The 11,192-nt window shown below is 41.5% G+C and overlaps 1 protein-coding gene across 1 annotated transcript; it reads left to right on the forward strand.

Moving 5' to 3' along the window:
* The first annotated feature begins 223 nt into the window (after positions 1–223).
* RBBP7 (RB binding protein 7, chromatin remodeling factor) lies at positions 224–9,096 on the forward strand. The gene is given in 14 exon segments (XM_033512476.1): positions 224–239; positions 523–593; positions 595–674; positions 2,457–2,561; positions 2,563–2,597; positions 3,056–3,229; positions 3,539–3,654; positions 4,200–4,360; positions 5,272–5,398; positions 5,487–5,564; positions 6,111–6,187; positions 7,078–7,135; positions 7,649–7,759; positions 8,578–9,096. Coding segments are annotated over 14 exon segments (1,278 nt in total). The 3' UTR covers positions 8,647–9,096.
* The last annotated feature ends 2,096 nt before the right edge of the window (positions 9,097–11,192 follow it).

Below are 11,192 nucleotides of genomic sequence, written 5' to 3' on the forward strand. Positions count from 1 at the left end.
CCCCGGCCCCTCCTCGCCCGCCCTGCCCCGCCCTAGCCCGGCAATCTTTTGTGGGTCGGGGAGCCTCCGAATCGGGGCTGCCCACTGGTACCGGAGCTCCCTGCACTCCCTCGCCCCTTCTCCCTCACGCCCGCATTTCCAGAGGCTCCTGTGCTTGCTCTCTGCCTCCTCCTCCGCCCCCCGCCGCCGCTTCAGCTCCCTCCCGGCGCCGCTCTCGCCCGACATGGTGAGCAAGGACGGTAGGAGCCCCCTGTCTCCGTGTCCCGGCCGGGCGCTGGGCTGTGAGGGTGCGTGTGCCAGGGGATGGCGGAGCGGCGCTGGGGCGCTCCGGGATTCCGCCCCGCGGAGCTTCCGCGGGAGGTGGGATCAGGAATGGGCGGCTGCAGTTTTCGTCCCGCCTGCCGTCCCCGAGGGCCCTGCGGGACCCCCGCTCCTGCCCGGTCCCCGCCCCGGTAGAGCCCCGGCCGGGGCTGTGTCCCCTTCACCCCTTCCACTCTCGGTTCACCCTTTCCCTTCCTGCAGTGCTGGAGGACGCGGTGGAGGAGTGTGTCATCAGTGAGGAGTACAAGATCTGGAGGAAAAACACTCCTTTGTCATCACCAACACGACTTGGTGATGACACACGCCCTGGAGTGGCCCAGCCTCACGGTGCAGTGGCTGCCTGATGTGACCAGGTAAGGGACGGGGAGGCGCACGGCTCCTTTTCTGTTAAACTTGTGCCCTGAGTAACTTGAGGATAAAAACCATGCAAGACGAGAACAGCTTGGGTTAGACTTCTCTTTGGTAGCTTGTAGCTTTTTATTTTGCTTACAGCTTTAAAAACCCTTCGGGTGTGCAGAAGCATCGAGGAAAAAGGTCACAAATTGATAGTTCACTGAAGTCTAGTTTAGCCTAGCAGAAGGTGGTGTGAGGTGTGAACACAGAAATCTTTCTCAGTTTATTTCTAAGGAAGAGATCTTATGCTCATGTATAGTTAATTCTGATCAAGAAATCTCCCTACTAAATTAGCTTCTTCTTAGAGACTGTTTTTCCTCATGTGCACTGTATATACTCGTCCATCCAAGCTATAGTATTTATGCTATAGTATAACCTTGATATCTTCTAAGTCTGGGCTTATTTAAAAGAATATTTTAAAACTGATTCTTTGCATCCTGGTTTTGTCTCTGGTTCATTGTTGAATTCGCATGTTTAAACCACATTCTTCCACATCCCCCTGAAAAAAAATTGTGGGCTCAGTTTAATTTCTTAAAGGAATCATGAAGATGGGGATAGAATCTGTTCATATGCCAACTACTGCAGAACTTAAATTGTTACTGCAGAACTCAGGGCTCCACTGAGGTAGTGGATAGGGACTACGTAATTTGGATTTAGGTAGATTTTAAATACCATATGTGTAAGCTTCATGCAGTTATCAGAGGATGGTCCCATTCTTCTGTTAAGGTTTGCTTTATACACAGGATGTTTTACATGTGGGTTAGGTGATTGCTTCATTTGGTGTACCAGAATATTTGGGGATGATGTTGAGAGATGTGAGCTAACTAGCCATGGCATGGAGAAAATGCAGCGGGGATTTGAGGGTGTGGAGCCCTTATGAAGAACACTTCTGCTTGCCTCTTATTTTGCAGATTGATTTAATATTCAGTTTAAAACCTGGTATTTTTAATTATCCAGTGTCAAAATATGTAAGCCGTTTAAGGCAAGGACTGCCTGTTTGTATGGCATCTGACATGATGGGACACCTGTTCCTGATGCAAATAAGTGCACGTGCATTGTGTTTCTTGTTTGGTTTTGCATTTTTTCCCCCTCTACATTTGGAAGTGGTGTAGTAATACCTGTGGTACTTTATGATTACCCAAATGATTTTGGATTGCTTGAATTCAGGCAACATAATTTGTTGCATTCAAGAATGCAGAGGTTGCTTGGTTTTTACTGTTCAAATTTGTCCTTTCAGAGATAAATGGCACCATCGATCCAGCTGTTCACTTTTAGCTAAATGTTGCATTCAACCACCAGAAGAGAAATTTGATTCTAGTTAAGATAACTGGTAAAAGCTCCTAAGAGAAGTAACTAAAATAGGTTGCCACTTGTCTCTTCAGGATTTGTTTTATGGAAAGGAGTACTGATTGTTTCCAAAATCAATACTGTGAGACTCTAGGGAGATTAGACCAGAGGAGGCACTGGTGTCACCTTTAACTGCTATGCAAACTGTAACTGTCCCTTTCAAGTCACAGTGGCAATGTTTACTGCCTTGTATTGTCAATTGAGCCTTGCTGCTTGTGTCTTTGGTTTGCTCATGGAAGAGTCCAGTCTGCTTTATTGCACAAGTCTTTGTAACAAAGGGGAGGATCTCTTTGGGAGCATCTCTTTGGTTTGGATCTTCAGGGTTATTGATGCAAGCTATGGAACTTCTGGAACTGAGCACATAATTTTATTCCAACATTTATTGTTCTAAACAGGCCAGAAGGAAAGGATTATGCTCTGCACTGGGTGATTTTGGGAACACACATGTCTGATGAACAGAGCCACCTGGTTGTTGCCAGAGTCCAGATTCCCAACAATGATGTTTGATGCTTTGCAGTCTGACAGTGAGAAAGGAGGTGGGCATGCAGAATTCTTAGGTTCTGTTTGAGCAGTAACATGACTGCTTTCAGTTGTTCTGATAATATTCTAACTTTCTGTTAAATACAAAAGTAGACATGTACTTACCAGTCCACACTAATTCTAGACACCTTAAAAGAGGAAACTTTTTGTTTCAGAAGAGCTTAGGTAACACTGATATGCAGTCCCTACTAGAATTTCTACCAAGTCTCAGTTTTGGTGAAGACTGGTAAACATCTACCTCAAATAAAGACTAAAGCTCTGGAAGAGGATTCCAAATATCAAAAGTTTTAATGCTGTTGTGTTACATGGTGTGAGTCTTTCCTAGTCTTTGCTTGTGTTTAATAAGGTGCTACCACTGTTGCTTGGGGTAGGGAAGATGCTGTGAGATGCTGTTTCCGTTAGAGTAGTCTAAAATAATGGATGGGATAAACTGACATTTTTCTGGCAATTGTAGAATTTGGGGGCTTTGGATCTGTGACTGGCAAAATTGAGGTGGAGATTGAAATTAACCACGAGGGTGAAGTGAACCGTGCCCATTACATGCTGCAGAATCCCTGCATCATTGTGACAAAAACACCGTCTGCTGATGTGCTGGTGTTTGACTACACTGAACATCTTTCAAAAACAGGTGAGTCTGACTCTTTGGAGCTAAGCAAAATGCCTCTTGTTAAAGAGGGGTAAACTTGTGTTTAACTGTGACTGGGAAAGGTTTGCTGGGCTCTGGCACCCAAAGGAGAAGGCCCGTATCTTCAGTGACTTTAACTGCCTGGTTAGGTTCGCTTTTGTAAAAGAATCTTGGTAGAAGCAGCACTCTCTGAAGAGGTTCATGTATAAAATACAATTATTGCAACAGGAGCAAAGTTCTTGGGTGATAGTGATGCTCCTATGGATTGATGTGCAAGAAGATGCTAAATGAAAGGAATTTCCTGTCTTTCAGACCCAAGTGGAGAGTGTAATCCTGACCTTAAATTAAAAGGACACCAGAAGGAAGGCTATGGCTTATCATGGAACTCAAATTTGAGTGGACATCTTCTCAGTGCATCAGATGATCATGTAAAAACCACATCTTTTCCCCTGTTTAAAAAAGCCTAATTTATGTTGTAGTAGAAAATTAGAGAAAATCTGTCCTAGTGCAGCTGTGTATTGTTATGTGGGGAAGCTCTTACATATTGTAATTACATTTCTGAAGGCTGTCAGTTTTCAGGTTTAGGCTGTAATCAACCATGAGTTCTTTTTAAGGTTCTTGACGTAAAAATAGAATGTTTTTATAGTTGTCTGCTGGAGGAAACCCTTTCAACTGGATTGGGTCAAGACCATAAATTAGTAAGACTCTCAAAGATCAATAACTAATAGCTTATAAATTTCTTTGTGGACTTTAAAAGTGTAAATTGCTTTTGTGACCTTCTAAACAATCCTTGGGCCTTGAAGCAGAAAACTGGTAACTTAGCTCTCATTTATGGCATAATAAGTGTTCTTTTTCAAAAGCAAAGAACTGCTTCAGGAGTGTCATGTCTTTATATGTGGAGTGTGATTGATTATTTATTTGAAAGATGATACAATCAGAGTCCGCATTTCAATAGAATGTGGCTTATTTACAGACAGTGTGTTTATGGGATGTAGGTGCTGGACCCAAAGAGGGCAAGATTGCTGATGCAAAAGCTGTTTTTACTGGGCACTCTGCAGTAGTGGAAGACATGGCATGGCAGCTGCACCATGAGTCTCTGTTTGGATCTGTGGCAGATGATCAGAAGCTTATGATGTAAGTTAGGAGATTTTTGGGTAGGGCCTGCTGTGTCCTGCTGATGCCTTTTTTCAACCTAGGAATGAAACAACACACACTTTCAAGATAATATTAGTATGAGATGTAATATAAAAGTGGATCTTTATTGTAGGCCTCCAGGGCATTCTTCTTATGGAAGAATGTCCACAAAAGCCCATCCCCTACAAGGGTGCATACAGTTTTATAAGTTTAGTAAATTAGCATAATTGACAAAAAAGCACCAATTAGGATGACAAGTGCTGATGCAATTACCCCCCAGGTCAAGGCCTTTCTCTGCAGCACCCACCCACCCCTTGGTACTGGCTGTACTTTGTTTATGAAAATGTGTCTTGATGAGCTGTTTTCAACCTTGGTAGCCAGGGAGAACCAAGATAGGATAGGGGCCCTTGGAATATGTTTTGTCTTTCTGTATAGGGAAAGGGCATGGAAAACTACTAGGAAAACTGGCCACAAATAGATTATGCTACAAATTTAGGTGTAAAGAATACAGAGAATATATAAAAGAAAAAAGGGTAAAAACCAAAATGTCATTGCTGCCAGTGGATCTAGTTCACAGCACTTGAATAAAAAACGGTTTGAAATTTGGAGTGATTTTATGTAGCTCTTTATGTCAATCAGCTACAGTGATGGTGCAGATTCACTGAAATCTACATGTCATTTAATGTGTTCACAGCACTTGAAAAGAAGATGTAACTAATATTTGTGTTGGCTTCCTGGTGCAATCTATTCATGTACAACAAACACGAATAACTGATGGTTTTGGAATGAAAACTGTAGCTTCAGAGTTGAGTTCAGTAGTAAAAGCTGTAGTGGAAAAGAACTTCCTATAAAATCTTAAGTTTGTTTGCTTTCCCTCTTTCCTCCCTTTCCCAAACCCTTCTCTGCCACAGCTGGGACACAAGATCTAATACCACGTCCAAGCCAAGTCACTCAGTAGATGCTCACACAGCCGAGGTCAACTGTCTGTCCTTCAATCCTTACAGCAAGTTCATTCTGGCAACTGGCTCTGCTGACAAGGTTTTCACTTGAGTATACTTTACATTCCTAAGTGGTGTGTATGAAAGCTGTTACAGTAAAACAAATTCTGGTTGCTTGTGTCTCCCAGATGGTGGCTCTGTGGGATCTTTGAAACTTAAAGCTGAAACTCCATTCTTTTGAGTCTCATAAGGATGAGATTTTTCAGGTGGGTAAAGTAGCAGTCTGTAGAAAAGAGTACTGACTTCAACAAGAACATGTAAATTCGTGTTCTTGCAACACAAATAACTCTGTTGAACCAAATTTCACTGTGTTGAGTTTGACAATTACAGACAGTATCATGTAGTTTATTTCTGCCTTTCCCCACTTGACTTTGAAGCAAGTAGTCAACAACTTACTGCTAAAAAGATACTGTGTGTTCACAAGTACCTTCAGTACAAGGAGATGGTTTCTCTAAAATAACATGCTGTAGGGGGGATTTGGATTCAAACCTAATTTTGTGAACTCTGCCTATTTAATTAGGTGCAAGTACTGGTGATTTTTAGACAAATTCCATAGTAGTGAAATAATGTTGTCTGTTCAGTAGAGAAGTCTTAAGAGTAAAGCAGGTTTTTTTTGAGCTACTGGATATCTTCTGTGCTGGAAGAAACTGATTTACATAGTATAGTTAAAAATTAGTGTCCAAGGTGCTGGTAATTCAGGATATGCTTTAGAAATTGGTAACTGCTCCACTGAAATTGTTGTCTTTCCATAGGTTCACTGGTCTCCTCATAATGAAACCATTCTTGCTTCAAGTGGTACCGATTGTCACCTTAATGTATGGGATCTAAGGTGAGGAGCAATTCCTTTCTCCTAGTATATATGAGCAGATGGTTAAAAAAAGGGCTGCAGGCCTGCATAATTTGGCAGGTTTGATTTGTGCTGTTCTCTGGCTTTCCTTGCTTGCCTCAGGCCTGGTCTGTTGGGTATAAATAGAAACAGCACAGTATATGTAAAGTTACTTCTCCATCAGAATTTCTTGCTAATAGCATTGTTTTCTGTTGTCCACTTGTTGCCTAGATTCAAAAGACAAAACTTGCAACAGTGTTAAAGTGATTGGATAAAAGGTAGTTCTTTAGTGAAAGCTTTCAGGCTATATGTGTATGTGTTACAAAGGATTTCTGCAATTTTTGAAAGGTTAATTAATTAGTTTATCTAGCAGGGACATCCAATAGGAGATCAGTTGGCCCAGTAAAACACCCTTGGGTCTCCTCCTTTGGAGTTGGTCCAGGGGTTTCTCTTTGCCCTATTTCTTGTTATGTCTCTCAACTTCTGTTGGAAAACAAGATGTCCTTGTCAGAAATTCTGTTCTTAAGACTAAACAGAATTTCAGGAATGTGTTAGATTATTCTAATTATTCTAAAATGTGAGGGCAGGAAAAGCACTAGAAATCATACAACTATATATTAAAAATCTACAAAGCTACAAATGCGAAAAAGACTAAAAATCTTTAGGCATCACATCAGTAAGTGATTTTTTTGCCTCCATGTACTTCATAATTTAAGATTCCATTTCAGTAATGACAGTGCCAGACAGCTGATGTTTTACACCTGGTGCTTAGATATTTCACAGTGAGAAACACCAATTGCAAATATGGGAAACAAAGGCCAGGAACTGTTTGGTTAAGCTGACAGAAAATGCAACTGTCATTTTAATGAAAAGTGTAAGCTACTTTCTTACAGTAAAATTGGAGAAGAGCAGTCTGCAGAGGATGCAGAAGATGGGCCTCCTGAGCTGCTGGTACCCTTTTGTTCAGGTTTCAGTGTGCTGACATGCTGTGTGGCAGTGAGATGTCACTGTGCTGCTAAAACCAAAAGCTGTTCTTAAGTCTTTTCACCTCCCTGGTTTCCAGTCCACTGCTTTAATTTTCTGTAGGCTTCCTCTCTTCAGTTCTGAAGGTTTCCCTACTTCTTGTGTGACTCTGCAAGTACTCTTGGGGATAATCAGAATGAAATATGGCTGGATTTCACAGCCCAGCCCTGTGTGGAGACCATTTTGAGGATGTCAGTTGTTGCTGTAATAATAGGAACTGTTATCTCAAATGCTGTCTCAGCAACTGCATCTGTGTCCATAAGCAGCAAATGGGAAGCAGTTGAACACACACCTTCCTTATGTCTCTTGTGAATCTCTAGTAGCAAGTTTTGCTTTTGGGTGGTTGTTAGCATGATGAATTTAACTTAAGAATCCCGGGTTTTAACAGATTTCTCTAGAGTTGAAATGGCTTACTGAAGCTTGTGGGTTTTTTTTTAACAGTTTATTCATGGAGGACACACTGCCAAAACTTCAGACTTCAGTTGGAATCCTAATGAGCCTTGGGTATTCTGTTCTGTATCAGAGGACAACATAATGCAGATATGGCAGATGGTGAGTGTCATAACAGCTCTAGAGTTACTCTGAAGCTTGTTGTATAAATGAAACTGAAAAGGCTTGTTCTTCTTAGGGAGCTTGTGCCTTCAAGGACTGCAAGTTGTCTGTGCTGTACATTTCTTGATCTAGTCAAAAAGTGTAAGACTTTAAAAAGAAAACCAAGACTAAAACAACTTGAATAAAAGCAACTGTTAGTGAATTATTGATTCCAAGTCCTAGGTACTAATTAATATTAAGATTTTCTTAATAAAGCAGTTGCAAAATTATATCCAATATTAGCCAAGACTTACTCTTGCCCCCTGCTCTCCCCTATATGTTGGCTATAAAGCAGGATGCCTTTTAAATCCCTAGTTAGCTCCTATTACTTTACATTACAGGAAATGGATCAGCTATCTTAGAAATGTGGAATAAAGTAATATGGGGATAAATTCAGTTTAAAAACTTCAGTTTAATGGACTTAAAATATATGTTACAGGTCAGGCTTCTTTTTTTATTACCTGTTCTTGGTTTGTGTATTTAGACTTGGGTTGAAATAATTGCAAATAAAATACTCATAATAGGTCTAGAGGTTAAATGGCTGCTTTTGCTGTTGAAATGAGGCAATGCAAGAAGGCAGCTGCCAAAATGTAGCCACTGTGTATACATTCCTAAATTCGGCAGCTCTTTAAGAAAGGGCAGGGAGAAAATCCCTTTAAGGAGGGGGATGATGGCTGTGCCATCTTGGTGTTATCAAGGTGTTTTTCTATATGAAGTGTAGAAGTTTGTTTAAAAACAATTGTGTATATCACTTGTAATGTAATGTTTTCTGTCTTCAGGCAGAAAACATTTACAATAATGAAGAACCAGATATAACAGCAGCTGAACTGGAAGCTCAAGGAATGTAACTTTTCTTAAAGGAACCACTGGGCATGACATAGTAATATAATTTGACTACTGTATACATAAAATAAAGCCCTGAAAAAAAACCCTCCAAAACCAGAAGCATTACATCAAAACAAGAATATTCCTAATTGGATTAAGCAAAAAAGCTTGTATAATCAAGTTGTCATGGGATACCCCTGGTTCTTTGGGCATTTTGAGCTGTTGTATACTGTACAGCAATTAGCTTCAGAGAAAATAAGAATGCCTTAATGCCTGTCTATATTTTTAAATAAACTCAGTGTATTCCTGTAAATAAAATGGTCAAATCCTCACTCTTCACACATAGAAACTGTATATTTAAAAAAACCCTTTTTATTAATATGTAAAAAGAGCTTTTCACTTTTGCATACCATTTTTGGATTTGTTTTGCATAAATAAAATACATTAAGAAAAAAGTTTGGTGTGTCTGATATCCACTGGCATAAGTTGAATGCCTTCTTGCATTCAATAATAGAATAGAATTCAATTTGCTGCCTGGTGCTAAAGTTATGTATTTTTTAATTTATACTTAGCCCACAGTTAAAGGTCTGGGAAGATTAGAGTTGTCTTCATGCAAAAAAAACCCCTGACTTCTTCACAAAGGGAATGGGTATAGGAGGAGGTTTAGGGAATCCATGTGGAGACTGAGCAGATCTGTAAAGTTCAAGTATAAATTTTGAGCAGACTCAAGTAACTTCTTTGTGTTTGGGTGGTTAGTGGTTGGATTTTATTTGTTTTGGTGGATTTTATGTTAGTGTGGTGTGGGGTTTTTTTTGGGTGGTGGTAAAAGCACTGTCCTTTATCATTTTCTTAAATGTTGAGGTGCCAGTGCCCTCTCAGTGAATTGTGTTTGGTTAGTCTTCCTGTTGCATTCTTCACTTGAGTGAGGCAATTGGGCAGTTGTCTGAAATACATTAGTGTCTAAACAAATAAAAGACAAACACACATTTTGCTTCTAAACCTCAGACTGACTGAAAAGCTCAAGAACTTTGCCTGTACAGAAGCAAAATTCTTTCATATTTATCATGGATTTACCAACAGGTGATGGATTCTGTTGGGAGCTGTCAGACAAATCTAAGTGTCTAAGTGGAGTCTATAGCTCTTAGCTACTTAAGACCTTAATTAAATTAATTGCTGGCTCTCCTAATCTTTCTGCTCAAGCTGGAAAAAAAAGAGAGGTGACAGTGGTGACTGATACTGAAAATGTGATACCTTGCTCTCTTCTCCACTGGAACTGTAACAAATTAGACTACTGGGCTCAAGCTGTATCTGAAGGTGCCTGTGCTGGCTCTGGCTGGGAGGGAGTGCATGTCCATCCGAGCAGCAATGTGGTGCTGGGGGCTGTGGTTTGGATTTATGGCTGGAATGATGCTGATAAAGCTGGTAAGTGCTTTGGCTCTTGCAGGGCAGTGTTTGCACTCTGTGTAGACTGGGGGGAAGGGGCATGAGCTGGGGAGGAAACACAGCTGGGACAGCTGATCCAAAGTGGCCAAAGGGATATGCCTTAGTTTAGGCCACGCTCAGCAATAAAATGGGTGGAGGAAGGCAAAGAGGGCCCTTCGTGGTGGCATTGCTTGGATGGTGGCAGGGCATTGACTTGTGTCAGGGAGAGGGCAATGGTTTCATTCCCCCCTCATCCACTTCTGGAAACTCTTCCAGCTGTACCCAGGAGATTTTCTTCCTGTTCTCTCCCCCACCCTGCTGAGGAAGTGCAAGTGACAGCACATGATAAGCATTAAACACTGAAGGCAGAGGTGGTTTCTGGTCAGGCCCTGCATTCTTTTGACAATCATTCTGACACACACACCTCTTGAAAAGCAGGAAATGAAGATGTCAATGGCCCAGTTTTCTGGAAAAACAGAAATACTTCCCCAAGCCCATGGTGGTGGCTCCTCCTGGTGCAGATAGAGCAGTGCTCTGAGCTCTCCCTGCTGCTGGGCCTCTTCAGTGCTCACTTCAAGAAGACCTCCTGGCTGCTTGGCACCAACCTGTAGAGCACAGCTCATCCCTAGAATTGGTGATTCCAGCTTTGTGTGTGAAATGTGGTTGAGGTTGTTCACTACCTAACTGAATAGGAAAGTGGAATGTAGTAACTACATTGCTCTTCTTGATTTTCTTATGCTACTTGTTCTCAATTCCCTATCTGCTGTTGCCAGGGCACCCCTCTTCTTTATAGTCACTGGGTCACCATGCATGGACTTGTCTCTCCACACCTTTTTCAATAATGGTTCCTATTAAAGTGGTGCAGGGAGGTGCAAAAGATCTTGAATATTCCTCTGGAAGGCTGAGATGATGTTGGTGTTCAGAAGGCAGATGACAAGTGGGCAGGATGTGCTAAACTTCATGAAAGGTCAAACCTGCCAAAGGACACCTTGGCCACTTGCTTGATTGACTGTGCTTTGGTCCTGCTGCTGTTTTGGGTGTACAAACACTAAAATACCATGCACAGGAAATGGAAATTAATGCATTCTCTAAATATGGGTTTGGCTTGCCAAGCCCCCTACCATGGGCAGGGACACCTTCCAGTAGA

Source organism: Parus major, chromosome 1 (genome assembly GCF_001522545.3).
Source record: "Parus major isolate Abel chromosome 1, Parus_major1.1, whole genome shotgun sequence".
Classification (NCBI taxonomy): domain Eukaryota; kingdom Metazoa; phylum Chordata; class Aves; order Passeriformes; family Paridae; genus Parus; species Parus major.